Here is a 23,280-nt window from a genome sequence, read left to right on the forward strand (position 1 = left end):
TAGAAGATACGTAAAGGGAACAGGACAGTGCCCAGAACTTAGTGAGCATTCAATGAGAGACAGCTATTACCAAGAAGAATTAGGAAATAGAGTAAATGTAGTCCAAGGATGCTATGAATAATCAGCGATGGCTATGATAGCAATGCATTGCTTCTTCGTGGGGCTTCCCTTTTACATGTTGTGATCTTGGCAAAAATCCCAGAGAGGTAGGACCTATTTCATGATTCTCATTTTTATTGAATGAGAATATTCATAATGGCTTTACTTGCAATGGCTGGAAACTATAAATAACCCTAATGACCATCCACAGGTGAATGGAAACAGGCACTCACAAAAGGCCAGTGACTTACCTACATCACACACCCAAGAGCTGGCAGGGCCAGGCACTGGCGCCCTAGGGTTCAGTGCCGGCCGCCCACCCTGCAGCGCCCCAGCCCCTTCCTCAGTGCCCCCGCCACCTCCCGGTTCCTCAGGCTGTAAATGAGGGGGTTGAGCATCGGCGTGAGGACCGTGTAGAAGACAGAGACCACCTTGTCATGGCCAGGGACCCGGTAGCTCCTAGGCCTCAGGTAGATGAACATGGCTGCCCCATAGAAGAGGGAGACAGCTGTCAGGTGGGAGGAACAGGTGGCCAGAGCCTTCTTGCGGGCCTGAACAGAATGCATCCTGAGCACGGTCCCCAGGATGCGAGCATAGGAGGCCACGATGATGGAGAAGGGAAGGAGCAGCATGAAGACACAGCACGCAAAGAGCAGGGTGTCGAAGAGGGAAGTGTCCGCACAGGCCAGCTTCAGCAGAGCTGGCACCTCACAGAAGAAGTGGTCCACGTCCCTCGAGCCGCAGTAGGGGAAGGTCATGGCGGCCGCCATCTGAATCATTCCATCTAGTATCCCGAAAGCCCAGGAGCTCCCAGCAATCTGGGCACAGACCCTCTGAGTCATGAGGACGGGGTAGTGAAGTGGGCGGCTGATGGCCACATAGCGGTCGTAAGCCATAAGCCCCAGCAAGAGCCCCTCAGAGCCCACGAGGGAGACAAAGAAGCCCACCTGTGTGCCACAACCCGCAAAGGAGATGGACTTCCTGCCAGACAGGAAGTTGGCCGCCATCTTCGGCACAACGCTGCAGACCAGCATGAGGTCCATGAGGGAGAGCTGGCTGAGGAAGAAGTACATGGGCGTGTGGAGCCGGGGATCGACGCAGATGAGGAAGACGAGGAGGACATTTCCACAGAGGGCCGTGGTGAAGACCGCCATAATGGAAAGAAAGAGGACAAGATCAGTTGGGCTGTGGGAGAAGATGCCCAGGAGAATGAAGCCATCCGTGGATGACTGGTTCAACCACGTGCCCATGGCTCAGTCGCTCACAGTCACCTGAAAACGCGAACAGAAATATTTTGGAGTGACGTGTCTCTATTGATCTCTGAATCCTTCTTCTTCAGTCAGATTTTTTTTTTTTTTTTTTTTTTTTTTGAGACAGAGTCTCGCTTTGTGTTGCCCAGGCTAGAGTGAGTGCCGTGGCGTCAGCCTCGCTCACAGCAACCTCCAACTCCTGGCTCAAGCAATCCTCCTGCCTCAGCCTCCCGAGTAGCTGGGACTACAGGCATGCGCCACCATGCCCAGCTAATTTTTTTTTCTCTATATAATAGTTGGCCAATTAATTTCTATTTATAGTAGAGATGGGGTCTCACTCTTGCTCAGGCTGGTTTCGAACTCCTGACCTTGAGCAATCGCCCGTCTCAGCCTCTCAGAGTGCTAGGATTACAGGTGTGAGCCACCGTGCCTAGCCAAATATATCTCTTTTTTTTCTTTTTTTTGAGACAGAGTCTCACTCTTATTGCCCTGGCTAGAGTGCCGTGGCGTCAGCCTCGCTCACAGCAACCTCAAACTCCTGGGCTCAAGCGATCCTCCTGCCTCAGCCTCCCTAGTAGCTGGGACTACAGGCACGTGCCACCATGCCCGGCTAATTTTTTTCTATATATTTTTAGTTGGCCAGTTCATTTGTTTCTATTTTTAGTAGAGACAGGATCTCACTCTTGCTCAGGCTGGTCTCGAACTCCTGAGCTCAAACGATTCGCCCGCCTCCGCTTTCCAGAGTGCTAGAGTGCTGGGATTACAGGTGTGAGCCACTGCGCCCGGCCCCAAATACATCTTTTGTAATTCATTGGAGTTCAATAACATATGCTCCGGAGCATACAAGGGGACATTCTTTCAAACTCCCATAACAGACGACAGGATCTCTGCTAGCTCATGAATTGCGCTACATGTCTATATTTGTGTGTATCCATACCAAGAAGAGTGGAAATGGGATTATTCTAGGTGCCACAGGACTGTCGGACAGTCCTCTCCAGCAGAGTCTTGGCTGTGCCGTGTGACTCGCCTTAGCTGGGTTCACATGGACTCGGTAAACTACCTCTAACAGGACTCGGGCTCTTTCATGCCCGGGCGAGTATTTATATTTGTTACAAGGAGGGAAGGTAATGGAGACTTGAGATGTGGTAGTCTTTATCTTGTTTAGGTCAAAAATCTGGAACCATTTTGAATGCCTCTTTTTTTTTTTTTTTATTCCCTAGGTCCAAACCATCAGACAAGCCTCTTGGTTCCACATTCACGGTTTCTCAGGATTTAATTAGCTATTACCACCCCCACCCACCACAACTGCCCTGGCCCAAGCCACCATCCTCTCCCAGCTGGATCGTTATAACCTCCGACCTGGGCTCCTGGCTCCTGTCCTCCTGCCCTTGGGTCTATTCTCGTAGCATTTCCAGTGGCTCTGCTGAGACGCAGGTCCCATGATGTGACTCCTGGCGAGGGCCAGTGACGCACCGAACTACTCCAAATAAAGCCGAGACCCTTCGTGTGGCCAGCAAAGCCTATCTCTCTCCCTCTCTCTCTCGCATATGCACACACACACACACACACAGGCACACACACAGACATACACACACATACACACACAGACATACACACACAGACATACACACACATACAAAGACACACAAACACAGGCACACACACATAGGCACACACAGATACACAGACACACACAGAGACACACAGACACACACACAAAGACACACACATACACAAACACACATACAGGTGCACACACAGACACACAGAGACACACACACAGACACACACAGACACACACAGAGACACACACAGACACACAGAGACACACACAAGCACACACAGATACACAGACACACACAGAAATACACAGACACACACACAGATACACAGACACACACACAAGCACACACAGATACACAGACACACACAGAGATACACAGACACACACACAGATACACAGACACACACACAAGCACACACAGATACACAGACACACATAGATACACAGACACACACACAAGCACACACAGATACACAGACACACATAGATACACAGACACACACACAAGCACACACAGATACAGACACACATAGATACACAGACACACACAGAGACACACAGAGATACACAGACACACACAGAGACACACACAGATACACAGACACACATAGATACACAGACACACACAGAGACACACACAGATACACAGACACACATAGATACACAGACACACACAGAGACACACACAGATACACAGACACACATAGATACACAGACACACACAGAGACACACACAGATACACAGACACACACACAAGCACACACAGATACACAGACACACATAGATACACAGACACACACACAGACACACAGACACACACAGACACACACAGATACACACAGATACACAGACACACAGAGATACACAGACACACACACAGGCGCACACACAGACACACACAGACACACACACACAGGCACGCAACCTCCGAGGACAGGCTCCCCCAGGCCGCCCCCACTGACCCTCCTGTGCTGCAGTGCCACCAGCCCGGTCAATGACGGCCATCCTGGACGGCTGCCTTGCACCAGATGCTTCCATCCCCTCATATTCGACGTCTCCCCCGACATGTCTCATGGACTAGTTGCGTTAAAGTGGCCAAACGGGCTTCTTGGTCTCCCCTGGAGACACACTCGCTGTCCCCTCGCCTCCTTGGCAGCTCGGCTGTGATTAGTAGGTCCGTCCGGTTTCCCAGGCCACCACACCTGGGTCACCCAGACCCCTCTCCTCTCTCACACGTATCCCAACCACCAGAACCCCCTGCTGGCTCTTCTCTCAAAATATACCCACCTCTGACCAGGACTCACGCCTGCCCACTGCCACCCGCGCCCCGTCTGGATTGCTGGTGGTGACGGTGGCCCAGAGGGGCCTGGCCCCCATCTGCCCTTGCGCTCCCACCGCGGTCTGTCTGCCACACAGCACTGCGGGACCGTCGTGGGAAATGCAATGCAAGGCACTTGCACCAGCAGACCCTCCTGCCACCCAGACCCGTGCTGTCTGCCGCCCCCCTGCCCGGGCTTCCCAGCGGTCCCTCTGACCACCTCCCGGGAGGCTCTCAGGCGGAGTGGGGACAGCCACAGCACCAGCAGGTGAACCCCCTACTACCCCAAGAAGAAAAAACTCAACAGAACCCTGCTGGGGGCAGACAACGGGGAGGAAGAGGAAATGCTGATGAAGACACAGACAGGAGGAGCCCAGCGACAACCTGCAGCAGGAACTGCAAGGAGGAGAGACCCTCGCTCACCTTCCTGAGTTCCTGTCACTGGTGGGAGCGTGAGGAGCCCCCAAGGACCCTCACGAGGCTGTGGATGCCCAGGACCCCGCTAGTGCCGCGGCGGGGTGCAGACCACGGCAGCCCGTCTCAGAGGGAGGAGGACACACAGGCACAGGGAGTAGGTGGTGGTGAGTGGGGACCCCCCCAGTGGCTGTGCGTGGCCCGCCACGGAGGCCACCTGCCTCCCGCACGCCTGCCTCTGGCTCAGGCTGCAGAGCCGCCTCCCACGCGGGTACTGGGTACTTAACTGGGTACTTAACCCGGACAGTGAGGAGGGTGAGGCCGGCAGCTCCCAGGGGGCTGCAGACGCCAGTCCCTAAACAGGAGTTCCCAAGCCTTCAATTAAAGAGGCCCAAGGAGGGAGGCTGGGAGGAGCAGGGCGGGGCAGGTGGGGACTGGGGAGGGAGCCCAGCTGGGGAAGAAGGACGCAGGGATACAGGAGTGCACCTTGCCCTGCCCCCATGTCACGCTTCTCCAGTGACCCCCAGGCCCCCACGGGGTCTCTGCCCGTGGCTGCCCCCCTGGCCCTCCCTGCACCCCACAAGCCACACCTGTCCTTCACCTGTCCCCTACACCCACCGGCGGCTGCAAAATGCAGAGCCGCGGGCGAGGTGCTGCGCTTGAGTCAAGGTGGGCTCTGGACACAGCCTTGGCCCCAGGGGTTGGTAGCCTAGCTGGGGAGGGGGAGACCCATACTCACCAGAGCCTGGCGGTCCCAAACCCTCACGGATATTTCTGTCAGGCCCCTGCCCTTCGTGGATTGCGGTGGACAGTCCTGTGTCCACATTTGTCATGCGGCCCCTCCCTCCACGGTGTGGCGGGGGACAACACTGCCTGCACTCTCCAGGGTGTCCTGGGGGAAGGATAGATTGTTTTTTTCTTTTTGAGACAGAGTCTCACTCTGTTACCCAGGCTAGAGTGAGTGCCCCGGTGTCAGCCTCGCTCACAGCAACCTCACACTCCTGGGCTCAAGCGATCCTCCTGCCTCAGCCTCCCGAGTAGCTGGGACTACAGGTGCACACCACCATGAGTGCCTAATTTTTCTAGTCTTAGTAGAGACGGGGTCTCGCTATTGCTCCGGCTGTTCTCAAACTCCTGAGCTCAAGCGATCCTCCCCGCTCGGCCTCCCAGAGTGCCAGGATTAGAGGCGTGAGCCACCGTGCCCAGCCCAAGTGTACTTTATTTTATAGTTGGATTTTGGTAAATGTTTTACACAATTAAAAATAAAAATTAAATTAAAAAAAAAAACTCAGCCACTGGGGACTAGTTTGTGTCCGAACAACTCCATAAAGAGAGATTGGATAAAATCCAAAAACCATGTCTTTTGAAGGCATCATAAAGACACCAAAACAGCCAGGACTTGAGGGAAAGTGTTTTGCAATGAGCTGGACATCCTGTGATGCTTTTACCTTCGGGGCATTTGCTGGCTCATAAGCGGCCCAGGGCCTAATGGCTGGAGGCTCAGCGAAACCTCTGGTAGTCTCATACACCTGGAAGACAAAAACTGGGGTTCGGAGACTTCAGAAACACCTCAAACCTCCAATTAAGACCCTGGGAAATTATACACTTAGGAGTAATTGTTGTATTTATTTATTTATTTATTTGAGACAGAGTCTCACTCTGTTGCCCGGGCTAGAGTGCCATGCTATCAGCCTAGCTCACATCAACCTCCAACTCCTGAGCTCAAGCGATCCTCCTGCCTCAGCCTCCCAAGTAGCTGGGACTACAGGCATGCCTGGCTAGTTTTTTCTATATATATTAGTTGGCCAATTAATTTCTTTCTGTTTTTAGTATAGATGGGGTCTCGCTCTTGCTCAGGCTGGTTTCCAACGGCGGACCTTGAGTGATCCACCCGCCTTGGCCTCCCAGAGTGCTAGGATTACAGGCTAGATCCACCACGCCCGGCCTTTAGGAGTAATCACTGATCAGAAACACAAATGCTCATAAAGACTGAGCCCAGCTTCAGGCAGATCACTCCCACGCTGTTTTAGGTGATCTGCTGTGAATCTAGCAGCCCAACAAAAGGACAAGCAAATCCTCTCCAGAAGAGAAGATTACAACTCAGAGCTTCTAGATCAGCTGCTGTAATAATCCCAGCACTCCGGGAGGCCGAGGCGGGCAGTTCGCTCAAGGTCAGGAGTTCCAAACCAGCCTGAGCAAGAGCGAGACCCCGTCTCTACTAAAAATAGAAAGAAATTAATTGGCCAACTAAAAATATGTAGAAAAAGTTAGCCGGGCATGGTGGCGCATGCCTGTAGTCCCAGCTACTCGGGAGGCTGAGGCAGGAGGATCGCTTGAGCCCAGGAGTTTGAGGTTGCTCTGAGCTGGGCTGATGTGGCACTCACTCTAGCCTGGGCAACAAAGCGAGACAGTGTCTCAAAAACAAACAAAAAACACCTTGAGGCCGTAAAACAATTCTAAAAGCTTGCAAACATAAAGAGAAAGATTTACATTTTTCCCTCCTGGGCTCTTTTGTGTGTTTGTTAAAGAGTCCCCGCAGGTTGCCTGCTAGTTTGGGAGAGAGAGAGTAAAGGGCAGGGAGAGCTCAGGATTCATTTTTAGCTGTTACTGTGTTTCCTTGAAAATAAGACAGGGTCTTACATTTGTTTTTCCTCAAGAAGACACCTCAAGAAGGGCTTCTTTTTAGGGAATGTGTTATTTTCCCCTCAAAGCCTCAGCTTGCAGCATTCACGGGGTGGCCGGGACCGACAGGGAGCCGACCTTGTAGGTGGGGCTGCCCGCACCTTTCCGGTCACCTCTGGGACAGTAGCTGTCGCGATGGGGCAGTTGAAAAGGGCCACTTGCCTTCTTTACTGATCTGTGACAAAATGCATGTGTTGTGCAGATGCGCTGCCTAGCCACGCCCAGCACTAGGGCTTATTTTGGGGGTAGGGCTTCTATTACGCAAATGCTTAGAAATCCTGCTAGGGCTGATTTTATGGGTAGGTCTTATCTTCGGGGAAATGCGGTATTAGAAAATTGGGAGATTCAGCCGGGCGGGGTGGCTCACGCCTGTAATCCTAGCTCTCTGGGAGGCTGAGTTGGGAGGATCGCTTGAGGTCAGGAGTTTGAGTAAAGCCTGAGCAAGAGCAAGACCCCGTCTCTACTATAAATAGAAAGAAATTAATTGGCCAACTAATATATATATATATATATATATATATACTCAAAAAATTAGCCGGGCATGGTGGCGAATGCCTGTAGTCCCAGCTACTTGGGAGGCTGAGGCAGGAGGATTGCTTGAGGCCAGGAGTTGGAGGTTGCTGTGAGCGAGGCTGACGCCAGGGCACTCACTCTAGCCTGGGCAACAAAGCGAGACTCTGTCTCAAAAGAAAGAAAATTGGGAGATTCAAGGCTGCCCCTAACATTCCCCCTTTGTGTTGAAATTAAATTTTTGTGTAAAATGAACTCAGAAGTTGGGAAAATGGGCGGAGATCTTTCTTCTGCAGCTTGGAGCTGAGAAGGGGCGTGGAGATCTTTCTGTAGAGTTCATTTAGTAAAAGGGGAGGGGGTTGAAAACGGGTGGTGTTGAAGTTAGAATAGAGGCAGGATGGGGTTTTGCTGGAGAGAAATAGTTAGGGCCTGAATGTTACTAGATAGTGGAGAATGTGGGGTTTGGAAATAACAGCTGAAAGTAGAGCCACCAGGGGCCCTGGTTAAGAGTCTAAGATCAGGCATGGTGAGAAGAGCTCATAGTTTTGAGAAGGTAGAGAGGACTTTTGGGCTGTAGGCAGATAGAGATGTCGCAGGGCACTCAGAGTGGGGGGTGGAAAGCAAGCCTATTATTATTAGGGCTGCATCTTGGGCACAGGACCGACCCGCCTGGTAATAAGCCGGGCTGTGGCGGCATTCACAGAGTGCCCGCCAGGCAGGACAGGAGCCATGTGTGCCCCAGCACGTTACCGGAGCCCGGTATCCACGATGGGCTGGACCTGTGGGGAGCTCACGGTGGGTGGAAGCAGGTTCTCCGGGGCCTGCAGGTTTGAGTCTGAAGACGACTCTGGGACAGGATTTCCAGACGCTTAGCTGTAGTGAGAGAATGATTTAAAAGGTTGAAGGGTGCGAGACCCCCGACCTGGCGGGCCAGCGCTGGGCGAGCGTGGAAGCAGAGGCTCAGAGAGGCGGCGGGGGTCGCGTTCGGCTGCCCTGCTTGCTCAGCATTATGGATCCAAGCCTGATGAGAGAAAGGGAGCTGTTTAAAACACGAGCTCTGGCTGGGCGCGGTGGCTCACGCCTGTTATCCTAGCACTTTGGGAGGCCAAGGCGGGCGGATTGTTCAAGGTCAGGAGTTCGAAACCAGCCTGAGCGAGACCACGTCTCTACCAAAAATAGAAATAAATTAATTGACCAACTAAAAATATATATACAAAAATTTAGCCGGGCATGGTGGCGCATGCCTGTAGTCCCAGCTACTCGGGAGGCTGAGGCAGGAGGATCGCTGAGCCCCGGAGATTGAGGTTGCTGTGAGCGAGGCTGACGCCACGGCACTCACTCTAGCCTGGGCAACAAAGTGAGACTCTGTCTCAAAAAAAAAACAAAAAAAAAAACAAAAAAAAAAAAACACGAGCCCTTTCCACCCCTGTAGTAGAAGAACGTTCAGTATCTTCTGAATCATCATCATCATCATCCAGGAAGAAGAAAGCACAGGTAGAACATGGAGGGCCATCGGGCTCTGAACAACATTCTGATCACAACAATGGATCGTTTAACTTGAAAGCTCTGTCAGGAGCTCTGGGTATAAGTCTGGCGTTCTTGCTGAGATTGTGAATTACATGAAGACGCGACATCAGCGAGGAGATACATATCGTCTAACTTGAGAAGAAATTTTGGATGAAACACAACATTTAGATGTTGGGCTCAAGCAGAAGCAGTGGCTAATGACTGAGGCATCAGTCAGCAATCCCAAAGTTGAAGTGATAGACGGGAACTCTGCTTCCAAGCCCAAGCACAACTTGACAGACAAGGCGGCGCTACTTAGGCTCTTAGATAAGCATGGCCATCGAGGATGAGGAGGGATTCTTTCAGAAGACACAGAAGAAGGACTGCCCAGTTCCCAGAAAGCTGCCAAGGCTTTAGGGGACCAGGTATTATTTGTAAATCGTCCTGAGAAGAAGAAAATACTTTTCTTCAACGATAAGAGCTGCCAGTTTTCTGTGGATGAAGAATTTCAGAGACTGTGGAGGAGTGTCACTGTGGATGCGATGGACGAGGAGAAAATTGAAGAGTATCTGAAGCGACAGGGTACTTCTTCCATGCAGGAATCTGGACCAAAGGAAGTGGCCCCCATTCAGAGAAGGAAAAAGCCTGCTTCGCAGAAAAATCGACGGTTTAAGACTCACAACGAAAGCACTTGGCCGGAGTGCTGAAGGGTTACTCTGACGTGACTCCCGGCAAATAGGGCGCCATTTGCCCCCCAACAAAGAGTTCCGAACACACAATCGAGATCCTTCTGGGCGATGCCTGGGCTCTGAAGACTGACTGTCTTCCCCTCCTGCTTCCGAGGGCTGAGGAGAGGAGCAGCTCAGTTTACAGAACAAGTGCAAATTACTGAGCTCACAGCTTATTCTGATTGAATGGGCTAATGAGATGTGTGTGGCTCTCCGCTAACTTCCTGTTACTTCTTGGGAGAAAGGCGTTTCGCGTGGCTCCCAGGCGTCCTTGCTATTTATTTCTACTTCTGAAGGGTGCCCGGTTCCATTTTTCCTCTTTTATTACTTTAGAGCAAAAGTTTGCAGATAGTCTTGAATGCAATATTTGTTTATTCCAAAGGAACGTATTTATAATAAAATCATTGTAGCAGGATTTTTAAGATGTTAAAAAAAAAAAAAAAAGGTTGAAGGGGACCCAGCCTGTCCTGGGAAATCCTTGAGTAAAATCTAGTGTCTAGGCTGTAATTGCTGCGGCCCCTTTAAGAAGCCGGCCAGTGAGTTTCACTGCCAGGTGGGCACCAGGCGGGGGTGGCGGAGAAAGGCCAGGGAACCAAAACGAACTCACTAATTTTTATCTCTTGAAATTGGGTTTTTACATTTTTATATGCCTGTCTCTTTTGTAATAGCCCTTAGGCCTAGAGAGGATGAATAGGTTGGGCCAGGTGGAATAGTTTAAACCCTGGAGCTAACCCTGTTACTTAATACTACACTTCAGTGGCTTTGGAAAGCAAAGCAGGAGAATTAATAATGTTTTAGATAAAAATTTTAGTTCTCTCTATGACATTTTCCAAAGAAGTAACTCTTGGACTGCAGTTGATTGTAAACCGTTGTTTAAGAAGAATCGGAGCAAAACCCCCACCATCTGCGGGTGGTGAAGATTCCAGAATAGTCATGGTTACAGATGTAAAGGAGATGTGGTTATTTTTGTGACACATAATTTAGCCTTTGTAATTATCATTGCTAATATATACCAAGGCTTACCAGAACTTTAGAAATTCCACACAGCCTTGGGGCAGATATTTATAAAACCAAATTATTATTTTAAGAAAACTTTATCACATACTCAATTCCTTCTTGATTTCGCATTATAAACTTTATTTCAACCTGCACAGACCATCTACCAAACATGCCTAAAACTTTCTGGTTTTTTGTCCTAACTTTCCCATTTCCTAAATAACCATCTAGGACCAAAAAAAATTCCATAAAAGATCCTTTCTTACCAAAAATATATTTCCACACTCATTGCCTCTTTACATCTCTTTCTGTTACTCACAAGTTACTTTCTAATTTTTTTCTTTTTTTCTTTTGAGACTGAGTCTCACTCTGTTGCCTGGGCTAGAGTGAGTGCTGTGGCGTCAGCCTCGCTCACAGCAGCCTCAAACTCCTGGGCTCAAGCGATCCTCCTGCCTCAGCCTCCCGAGTAGCTGGGACTACAGGCACGCACCACCATGCCCAGCTGATTTTTTTCTATATATGTTTTTAGTTGGCCAATTAATTTCTATTTTTAGTAGAGAAGGGGGTCTCGCTCTTGCTCAGAGCCGGTTTCAAACTCCTGACCTCAATCAATCTGCCCGCCTCAGCCTCCCAGAGTGCTAGGATTACAGCCTACCTTCTATTTTGTTTTTAATGAAATATTTGATGTAAGCCAATTAATTAGCGCTCCTTTACCTATTTTTTTTTGGGGGGGGGGGATATTACATATACATGGTCACACAAACATAGAGACAATTTTAGGTGAGGTAAGGCAGAACGTTCCATAGTTTGAAAGCTCAGAGCATCCCAGGGAAAAGTTGAACCTAAAGTTTAAGTTAAGGTTTGGGAAACCCAGAAAGGGGTGGGCCGGCGAAGACTTGATCTCTCATCAGACGGGGAAGCTGTGGGACACACAGGGGGCTGCAGTTTACCTTTCACTCTGAAGATGGGGGTAGGAGAGGGAAACAGAGGCCCTGAAAACTCAGGAAGAGCAGAGGATGTGGCTCTGGGGTCCTTACCTGTTTGGGAGAGTTACCCAAGGCTGGGCCATGCCGGCGTGTCCAAGTTCAGTCTGTTCCAAAGCCCCGGCCTCACCCCTGGCCAGACTGAAGATCTGCGGATGAGGAGGGCCCCACAGAGGAGCTGTGGGGTCTGGAAGGCGAGTGCAATCTCTCCCGTCCTACAAGAGGGAGCCTGCTCTTCCCCGGCCCTTTCTTCTTTCTTACAGCTGGGCGGTTTTACTCTAGTGCCCCAGCTGGCTGCAGTTAGGGCAGGGCTCGCTTCTCCGAGCAGGCTGTGGTGGTGGGGTCTTCTTGCCTGGGCCTTTCTCAGTAACTGTTTCTGGGGGGGGGGGAACACTTTAACAGGGGCAGCCCCTACTTGAAAAGCTTTTTCTGCTTTTGGGGGCTGCTGTCAGTCCCAGTCTCTTTCCCTTCGCCTCTCCCCATCTCAGTTGTCAAAGACCTTGAAGGACAGGTTTAAAGTTCCACTCTGTGGAATCTAAGGCCCCTTTTCGAGTGTTGGGGTTTATGTCAAATATTGGGGCTGACTGGGGGGGGGGTGAAGCCCATTGCTGAGATGCATTGTTGCTCCCTAGCGTCAGGGTGTAGATTGGTAGAAAGGAGGATGACTTCAGACAGGAAAGGGGGTGGCATTCCAGCCCGGCTGTATCCATGTGGGCACCTGATTTGCAAGGCCTTCCTGACCGACCATGCAGCCTCCCAGAGGGGCTGGGGTGCAGGGGGAGGGAGCTCTGGAATGGTCACCCAGGTGGCCAGGCAGAAGGACAGACAAGGGGATCCCCAAGGGAAACATGGCCCAGACAGCAGGGCAGTGAGAGAGATGCAGGGGTGAGAAGTGACAGTGAGCCAGGCAGAGGGAAGACCAGGAAGTCTAGCAAGTTTGACGAAAGCTTGAAAGTAGAGGACTTTGGACTGCTTTGGGGGCCAGCGGTGATGGAAGGTCAGGTAGCAGAGATTCATTCTCACGCCAGATTTCCTGGCCATTGGGGGTCATGACTGGGGGGTGCCAATGACGTTTCGCCAAGGTTCCAACTGAATGTTGCCCATGATGGACATTTTTAGGGATGCTCATATGTTGCCAGAAGTCTGGCATCCCCGACTCAGATGACCACTGAAGGTCTGATCAGACTCATCCCTGAAAATCTGAAGCCAGACCCAAACCTAGTGACCTAGGCCAGAGAACGGGTGTCCCCAAACTATGACTGTGATTTTAACCTTTATGTCTTCTCCATAGCCCGGCGTCCCTGGGTCTGGGTGAAGACTGAGGGGGGGTGCACCCCGGGAAGGAGTGGTTAGGAAGCGTCCCTCCAAGCCACCTCCCCGGTGGTAGACCCCGGCACACCGGACTTCTGCCTTGACTAAGCCAAACCAAACCAAATTGAAAAGCTACCACACTCCATGTCGTGGCTATAACCACTCCCGAAATCTCCAGAGACCAAATGACCCGCTGAATTCCGAATGATTTGAGGGCACCGGGAGGGGAGGGGGGTCCTAGGAATTGCAGAGGAGACAGCGATTTCAAGACCGAAGCAGCTCACTGTCCAGAGGTAGGAAAATGAGAGAATAATACAGCTCCCTCATGGGGGAGAAAAGTGACTCCTCCCCTCGTGGAGGCAGAGAAAAGTCCCCGTACCAAGGCTGAGAAATGATTTTCCTTTGTTCCCGTGCAGAAGCCAAGAAGTGATTTGCCTCGGTCCTCGTGCAGAGGGGCAGAGAAAATCCCCATCCGGGCCACCAGATATTAGGCGGAAAGGCTCACAGGTGCTTGTGATGCGGGTGGAGGAGGGTTTCTCACACAGAGATGAAGATATATTAAAGTAAAATTTATTTTGTCCTTTAGAAGGACAGAGAGAGTGTGGGGGGCGGGGGTAAGCAGGGAGACGGCGGCGTGGCGTGGCATCCCAAAGAAAGAGGAAGGAGACGCCAGGAGGGAGACCCAAGTGGCTATCTGCTTTTATAGGGACAAAGAGAAAAACAGTAGTTGTTGTGGAGTAATTTGCGAAACCACCCTTGGTTAATGGGGTGCGAGGCGAGAACTGTGGTGAGGGCCTAGCTAAAAATAATGCACATGTCTAGCCAAAAATAATAAAAATTAGCAGCTGTCCCCTGTGAGTGCCACTTTGGAGCCACACATCTGGTGGCCTTAAAGATTCCTAACTCCTCCTGGGAGCTGGTGTCCATAAAGATTCTTAACTTTCTCCACGGATAACATCGCCTTCTGAAAACTGAAAGGAAGTTTTCAAGATTATCTTCCAGGCCGGGATCCCAGTGGGTCCACTGGCCCTCCCAGACCTGCGGCCCAGACCAGGAGCGGACTCAACTGGAATTGTGACCCCAGGGATTGAAATAGCACAGGGAGATGATTTCTACATCCTTCTTTTTTTCACTTTTTAAAATTTATTTTTATTTATTTATTTATTTTGAGACAGAGTCTCACTCTGTTGCCCAGGCTAGAGTGAGTGCCGTGGTGTCAGCCTAGCTCACAGCAGCCTCAGACTCCTGGGCTCAAGCGATCCTCCTGCCTCAGCCTCCCCAGTAGCTGGGACTACAGTCATGTGCCACCACACCCGGCTAATTTTTTCTATATATATTAGTTGGCCAATTAATTTCTTTCTATTTATAGTAGAGACGGGGTCTCGCTCTTGCTCAGGCTTTGCTCAAACTCCTGACCTCGAGCAATCCTCCCGCAGAGGCCTCCCAGGGTGCTGGGATGACAGGCGTGAGCCACTGCGCGCCCCCCCCCCCCCCCCCCCCCCCCCCCCCGCCTCTACACCCTTCTAATTTTGCTCCAATTAACAAACCTAATTGCCTACTCCCTTTCCTGTCTAAATACCCCCAAAAAACCCTGTCTTCCCAAGTTCTTGGAGAGGCGGACTGAAGAAATGCGTCCCTGCTGCCCGCTTAGCGCTGTGCGGGACAGACTCCCCTTTGGGATCTGACTGGCTCAGGACCTGGGTTCTTCTCTGCGCAGCGGCCACTGCGACACGGTCGGGTGGCAACGAAAGCAGCCGGCTGGGTTTGGGGAGCCAAGGAACGTGCCAAGCCGAGTGCGCGCCACAGGCCGGGCCTGGAGGGAGCTGGCCCGCGCTGGCCCTGCGTGTGGAGGTGCCGGAGCTAGCCGGCGACATGCAGCACCTGGAGTTAGGGGCGAGGCTGAGAAATGAAGAGACAACACACAGACGGGGGCGGGAGGATGGAGTCCTTGGTGACTGCCCTGCCGCAGTTGCTGTATTTACACAGATAAGAACAAAGGAGGCCGGGCGCTGTGGCTCACGCCTGTAATCCTAGCTCTTGGGAGGCCGAGGCGGGCGGATTGCTCAAGGTCAGGAGTTCAAAACCAGCCTGAGCAAGAGCGAGACCCCGTCTCTACTATAAATAGAAAGAAATTAATTGGCCAATTGATATATATATATAAAAAAAAATTAGCCGGGCATGGTGGCACATGCCTGTAGTCCCAGCTACTCGGGAGGCTGAGGCAGAAGGATCACTCAAGCCCAGGAGATTGAGGTTACTGTGAGCTAGGCTGACGCCACGGCACTCACTCTAGCCTGGACAACAAAGTGAGACTCTGTCTCAAAAAAAAAAAAAAAAAGAACAAAGGAGAAGCGAAATGGAACAGGTGGTGCATGTCTTCACTAAACCAGAGAGCAAAACAGTTCTTGTTTCTTTCAACCTTAAGTCATTTTGATTGCCCTTTCCCTCGTGTAAGCAGTTTTCTAATCTACAACTTAACTTTCTTCTGATATCAATAAAGCTACAAATACTCAACTGTGATTGCTCAGACAGTTCACGGAAAAGAGCACCCAAGCGTAATTTACGATTCTGGGAAAGGGGTGTGCAGGGCTTGGGGGGTGGCTATAAGCTACGCGGGCCGTGTGCACAGGATTACTTCAGAGACCTTCCATAACTGCTCCTGCTATCTCCAGCACCCTCCGGGCTGGAAGAAAGGCCAAGAATGCCAGAGCTCTGAGTCAAGGCGGTCTCAAGGACCCCAGTGTTCGGGGGCTGCAACCGCACTTTAACTCTCCCCTGTCCTGGACAGCTCCGGACACTTCCCAAGTTCTTGGAGAGGCGGATTGAAGAAAGGGGTCCCTGCTGCCCGCTTAGCGCTGTGTGGGACAGACTCCCCTTTGCCATCCGACTGGCTTAGGACCTGGGCTCTTCTCTGCACAGCGGCCGCTGCCACGTGGTCGGGCAGCAATGAAAGCAGCCGCTTCGGTTTGGGGAACCAACGAACGTGCCAAGCCGGTGCGCACCACAGGCCGGGCCTGGGAGCAGCTGGCCCGCACTGGCCATGCATGTGGAGGCCCGCCCAGGGCCAGGAGGGGCTCCGGGGGGCCAGGACACGTCCAGCAGAGAGGGCAGCCTGCGCTCTTGCACTGGCGACAGGGTTGTCACACAGAGATGAAGATATAGTAAAGTAAAATTTATTTTATCCTTTAGGAGGACAGAGAGAATGTGGGGGGCGGGGGGTGGGGGGGAAGCAGGGAGACGGCGTGGCATCCCAAAGAAAGAGAAAGGAGACGCCAGGAGGGAGACCAAAGTGGCTATCTGCTTTTATAGGGACAAAGAGAAAAATAGTAATTGTCTTGGAGTAATTTGCGAAACCACCCTTCAATAATGGGGTGCGAGGCGAGAACTGTGCTGAGGGCCTAGCTAAAAATAATGCACAGGCCTAGCTAAAAATAATGCACAGGTCTAGCTAAAAACAATGCACAGGTCTAGCTAAAAATAATGCCCAGGCCTAGCTAAAAATAATGCACAGGTCTAGCTAAAAATAATGCACAGACCTAGCTAAAAAACAATGCACAGGTGTAGCTAAAAATAATGCGCAGGGCTAGCTAAAAATAATGCACAGACCTAGCTAAAAAATAATGCACAGGTCTAGCTAAAAAATAATGCACAGGTGTAGCTAAAAATAATGCGCAGGGCTAGCTAAAAATAATGCACAGACCTAGCTAAAAAATAATGCACAGGTGTAACTAAAAACAATGCACAGGTCTAGCTAAAATTAATGCACAAGCCTAACTAAAAAATAATGCACAAGCCTAGCTAAAAAATAATGCACAGGTGTAGCTAAAAACAATGCACAGGTCTAGCTAAAAATAATGCACAGGTCTAGCTAAAAATAATGCACAGGCCTAGCTAAAAAATAATGCACAGGCCTAGCTAAAAATAATGCACAGGTCTAGTTAAAAATAATGCACAGGCCTAGCTAAAAATAATGCACAGGTTTAGCTAAAAAATAATGCACAGGCCTAGCTAAAAAATAATGCACAGGCCTAGCTAAAAATAATGCACAGGCCTAGCTAAAAAATAATGCACAGGCCTAGCTAAAAATAATGCACAGGTCTAGCTAAAAATAATGCACAGGCCTAGCTAAAACTAATGCACAGTCCCGCGGGTCTCCGGGTTGCAGCTGCGGGAAGGCGCAGGGGACCCCTGGCCCCGAGCCAGGCGCCGGGCTGCGGGTCCTCCCGGGGGAGTGGGGACGGGCTGGGCGCGGGCGGGCGGGACTCCCGCGGGGACTTGCAGCTCGGGAGGTCCCTGGCTCCGACCAGGGCACCCGTTAGCTTCCCCGGGGATGCTCTCCGCCCTGCGCGCTCGTTAAAGGCTCGTTAGAAACTTTCCCCGTAACGAGCCCTGGCGGACGCGCCGCTCCCAGGCAGGGCACCTGGGGACGAGGAGCAGGTTCCGGAGGGACCTGGGAGCCTCGGAAACGGTCCGGGAGCGCGCGGGCCTGGCCTCGGCTTTGCCCGGGTTTGCGTCCCCAGCAGCAAAAGCAGCTCTCAGCACCCCTGGCTTTCCTTAGTGTGGTCGCAGGTGACGCACCTGTCCCTGGGCCCACCTGTCCCTGGGCCCCACCTGTCCCTGGGCCCCACGTGTCCGTGGGCCCCACCTGTCCCTGGGCCCACCTGGCCCTGGGCCCCACGTGTCCCTGGGCCCCACCTGTCCCTGGGGCCCGCCTGTCCCTGGGCCCACCTGGCCCTGGGCCCCACCTGTCCCTGGGCCCACCTGGCCCTGGGCCCACCTGTCCCTGGGCCCCACCTGTCCCTGGGCCCCACCTGTCCCTGGGCCCCACCTGTCGCTCCGGGCCCACCTGTACCTGGGCCCCACCTGGAGCTCTCCCGTTGGATCCCCCAGCCCCAGTGGCGGCTTGGCCCCAGTCGCCTGCCCGCTGTGTCCCCAGAGTCCCCAGGCTCCCCACCTGACCCGAGCCCCGCCCTGCCCTCGGGAGAGAGGGGCCTTCCATTTTGTCTCCTTCCTGCTCTAGCCCCCTGGGGGAAAACCCCACCTGTCTTGGCTCACCTTGATCTCACCTCCGTGCATCCCGTGAGTCTCTGCAGGTGCATATACACTTGGTGCATATGCATGCATTAATTCGTTTTTAAGCCTCCATCACCAACCTAGACTATTTTTTCTTTTTCTTTCTTTCTTTTTTTTTGTTTGAGACAGAGTCTCACTCTGTCACCTGAGTCAGCCTTGCTCACAGCAACCTCCAACTCCTGGGCTCACATGATCCTCCTGCCTCAGCCTCCCAAGTAGCTGGGACTACAGGCATGCGCCACCACGCGCGGCTAATATATATATATATATATATATTTATATATATATATATTTTTTTTAGTTGGCCAATTAATTTCTTTCTATTTTTAGTAGAGATGGGGTTTCGCTCTTGCTCAGGCTGGTCTCGAACTCCTGACCTTGAGCGATCCCCCGCCCCTGTGCCTAGGCCTCCCCTCCCAGGGAGCTAGGATTACAGGAGTGAGCCCCCCCCCACCCCCCCCACCCCCGCGCCAGCGCAAACCTAGACTACAATCACCACCATCAATCATCCCATCCTACAGACAGGGACTCAGACCTGGAGGTGATGCACGACTTGAGCCCTGCCGGTGAGTGCGGGACCTGAGCCGGCACAGGTGCCCCTTGCAGAGCAGACCACCATGCTCACAGACGACATTTTTAAGACAGACACAGAAAATAGAACGTGAGAGTCCCCAGCTCTTCGAGTGCTGGCACTGTGCACAGCACTAACACTCGCCCGCACGCTTTGGTGCCTCATGCAGACACAAACTCGGGTGGCTGTGCTTGTTTTTACCATAGCCTGGATACTTTTGTGGGTTATCATTTCATTTCCGCAACTGTGCGCTTCTCATGTTTTGAACCCATCCTTTGGCAAGTTCTTCAGTTGGCAATTTCGGATGGATCTTCCATCACTGTCCTTGCAATTCTCCGATCTTGCAACAGCTCCTCAACTCCTTCGTTTACTTGTCATTTCCTCAAATTTACTCGCATCTTTATTATTTATATATCTACTTTGGCTTCATTACAGGCAATGCTATAAATAAATTCAAGTTTCAAGATGCAAGTTACTTGTCTTCCAACACCACGGTCAAAGCATACATAGGCCAGGCACGGTGACTCAGACCTGTAATCCTAGCACCCTGGGAGGCCGAGGAGGGAGGATCGCTTGAGGTCAGTGTAAGGTTTTTGGGGATGGGTGAAAAGAAAAGACAGACACACAGAGAGAAAGAGTGGGGCCAAACCACGCGGCTTTATTTAGTGCTCCCAGACAAGGTGGAAGTTGCTTCCGTTTGGAAGTCGCCTCTGTTTGAAGGGGGTGAGGCCTTTAACACCGTTTTGGCCGGGCTAGGGACTTTTGGCGGGAAGAGCTGGGGCGACCTTTGGTGGTCACTGAGAAATGGGAGGGGCTGGCAGCATTTACAGAATCCAGGAGCCAAAACATTCTTATCCGGGTGTGGTAGTTTTCAGCCGGACAGTCATCCTTGGCAGGTCCCTGGCGGGTCTGGTCTCATGAGCCTTTTCTTTTTTGATCCAGGGAAGGGAGGGGGCCCGCCACCGGCCTTAGAGTTAAGAGTTCGAGACCAGCCTGAGCAAGAAGCAAGACCCTCCTCTCTACTAAAAATAGAAAGAAATTAATTGGCCAACTAATATATATAGAAAAAATTAGCCGGGCATGGTGGCGCATTCCTGTAGCCCCAGCTACTCGGGAGGCTGAGGCAGGAGGATCGCTTGAGCCCAGGAGTTGGAGGTTGCTGTGAGTGAGGCTGACCCCACGGCACTCTAGCCCCGGCAACAGGGTGAGACTCTGTCTCTAAATAAATAAATAAAAATAAAAAGAATGAGCAAAGGGCTTGAATAGGCATTTCTTCAAAGAAGATATGCAAATGGTGATAAGCACATGAAAAAATGCTCTCAACATCATTAATGATTAGCAAAATGCAAATCAAAACCACAATGACATACCACCTAAAACCCATTAATTAAGATGGCTATTATAAGAAAAACAGAAAAGAACCAAGCGGTGGTGAGAATATGGACAAATGGGTATCTTTGTGAATTGCAGATAGGAATGTAAAATGGTACAGCCACTGTGGAAAACCCTATGATGGTGTTTTTTTGTCCACCATAGTGGACAAACTTTGTCAAAAATTTAAACATATTATTACCATATGATCCAGCAATTCTACTCCTGAGTACCTACACACGAGAATTTAAAGCAGGGACTTGAGCAGGTATTTGTACACCAATGTTCATAGTAGCGTTATTCACAATAGCTGAAAGATAGAAACAACCCAAATGACCATTGAGGAATGAATGGATAAATGAAATGTGGTGTATACAAATGAAGGAATATTATTCAGCCTTAAAAAGGAAGGAAATTCTGACAAATGCTACAACAGGGATGAACCGTGAGGACATAATTATGCTAAGCGAAGGAAGCCAGACACAAAACAACAAATATTGTATGATTCCACTCTTAAGGTACCTAGAATAGTCAGATTCATCGGGACAGAACGTAGAGCAGTGGTGTCCTGGGGCTGGGGGGAGGAGGGAAGAGGGAGTTATTTTTAATAAATACACTGGTTCAGTATAGAGTGATGAAAACATGGGTAGTACTGAGTTGCATAACAATATGAATGTATTTAATACCACCGAAATGAGGACTTTAAATAGTTCAAATGGTACTTTTCATGTTAGATATATTTGTTACAATTTTTTTAGAAAGAAAAAAAACCCAATTCATTTAGAAAATGAGCAAAAAATATGAAAAGACATTTCATGGAAGAGAAAATATAGGTAGCAAATAAGTACACAAGAAGGTGTTCAACATCGACAGCCATTGGGGAAATGCAAATTAAGATTGAGGGGAGATTTCCCTACATGCCATAACAGCAAAAATAAAAAACAGTGATAACGCCAATGTTAGCAAGGATGCGGAGCAAATGAACCTCTTGTACAATGCTGGTAGGAATGTAAAATGATACAGCCGCTCTAGAAAATAGTTTGGTAGTTTCTTCCAAAACTAAAAATACACTTAGCGTTTGACCTAGCAATTGAGCTCAAGCGTTTATTCCAGAGAAATGCAAAGTTATGTTCATGCAAAAACTTGTACACAGATATTCATAGCAGCTTTATTCCCAACAGCCAAAAACTGGAAACAAAACAAATAACATTCAACAGGTGAAGGATTAAGCAAACTGTGCATATTTATAGCATGGATTGCTACTCATCAACAAAAGGAAATGAACCACTATATTGATACGATTGGGATAGATCCCAAGGGAATTATGGTAAATGAAAAAAAAGCCAACTTCTAGGGGCCATATGCTGTATTATTCTATTATTGTATTTATGTAATGTTCTTTTTTATTATTATTATTCAACCCTAAGAAAGCATGCTGAGACCATCTCTGCAGGCCTCTGAGGCCTGTGGGATACACGCATGGGCTTAAGAGCAGCCAGCTGTATACTGTCTTAAGAATCAAGACACAACCTGCACATTAAGGAACGAAATATCCGTGCCAAGATTTCATGACACAGAACCTAAGTTTAAAAAGCACGATTTCAATGTTTATCTGCAGCAAAATCACAACCAAGGATACAGACGTACCGGTACAGGGGAAAATCAACAGGAAGACAAATGATACTTGTTCACCAACTATTGATGGTTTTCTCCCAGTTGTGGGTTTACGGGGTTTTATTATTATTATTATTATTATTATTATTATTATTATTTCTATAGGTTTTCCCTGGATTTTGCTACTTTTTGAAAATAGATGTTTCTAACCAGGAAAAAGGATATTCGCTGTGCAGTGCGAGCGAGTGTATTGTGACAAGGCTTGTCTGCAGACAGGACACCTTGAGCTGGAAAATAGCTGCTTGGAGGTGGAAACCTCCAGGCCGCGGCCAACGCATCGGTGCCACTGCCAAAATGCGAATTAAAAAAAAAAAAAAGGGAATGGACATTCCCTCCTGCCTCAGCCTCCCGAGTAGCTGGGACTACAGGCATGTGCCACCACGCCCGGCTAATTTTTTCTATATATATGTTAGTTGGCCAGTTAATTTCTATTTTTATTAGAGACGGGGTCTCGCTCTTGCTCAGGCTGGTCTCGAACTCATGACCTCGAGCGATCCGCCCGCCTCGGCCTCCCAGAGTGCTGGGATGACAGGCGTGAGCCACCGCGCCCCTCCTTTTTAATTCATAAAAACACCACGTTGATAGTTTTTGGTTTTGGTGAGTCCAGAAGGCTACGCCACTCCGCAGAGGGGGCGGCGTGGTGACGTCCTGAGGGACCTTCCGTGCGGAGGGCGGCGGCGCAGTCTCCCAGCCGCCCACCGGGACCGCGCCGCGCCGCTCGCCCACGGCCGGGTGCCGCAGTTTCTGTGGTGGGGTGGGTAGCGCGGTCCAATGGGACAGGCTCTGGTATCCTCGGGACCGCGGGTTCGAATCCCATCGCTGCCAAGGAGTTAGGGCTTTTAACCCCGTGGGTAAAGAACTAGGTGGAAGAGGTCGACTCGGCCGGGCCGTGTATGTGCTGGTGTCCGCGACAGCGCAGCGAGCCGGGTTCGAGTCCCCGCAAGTGCGGAGAGTCAGGTTGAGGCTGTGGAAAGCAGTGGTCCAGGGAACTCTCCGCTGGAGACAGGAGCGGGGTATTCTGGGTGAGTTCCCAGAACTGTGTAACAAACGTCAAGTAGTAAGCAAGAATCACTTTATCTCTACTCCTGGCAAAAAATAATAAAACTAAAAAAAAAAAAAAGCACACCTGTGAAATTAATGCCAATAGATAAAGAAAAAATAAGTAAAACGATAGTAAGAAAAGAAAGCTAAAAACGTTTAAAATTCAACGAAAAACCAAAGCCACCCGC

At 50.5% G+C, this 23,280-nt stretch overlaps 1 protein-coding gene and 1 pseudogene across 1 annotated transcript; one reads left to right on the plus strand and one right to left on the minus strand.

The window, feature by feature from the left end:
- Positions 1-401: 401 nt before the first annotated feature.
- On the minus strand, positions 402-1,349 carry LOC105856702 (olfactory receptor 2V1). The gene has a single exon (XM_075998782.1). The coding sequence runs from the start codon at positions 1,347-1,349 to the stop codon at positions 402-404; it is 948 nt and encodes a 315-aa protein (XP_075854897.1).
- A 7,281-nt stretch (positions 1,350-8,630) lies between these two features.
- LOC105856700 (transcription initiation factor IIE subunit beta-like) lies at positions 8,631-10,494 on the plus strand (annotated as a pseudogene).
- The last annotated feature ends 12,786 nt before the right edge of the window (positions 10,495-23,280 follow it).

This window comes from Microcebus murinus, chromosome 30 (assembly GCF_040939455.1).
Source record: "Microcebus murinus isolate Inina chromosome 30, M.murinus_Inina_mat1.0, whole genome shotgun sequence".
In the NCBI taxonomy this organism is placed as follows: domain Eukaryota; kingdom Metazoa; phylum Chordata; class Mammalia; order Primates; family Cheirogaleidae; genus Microcebus; species Microcebus murinus.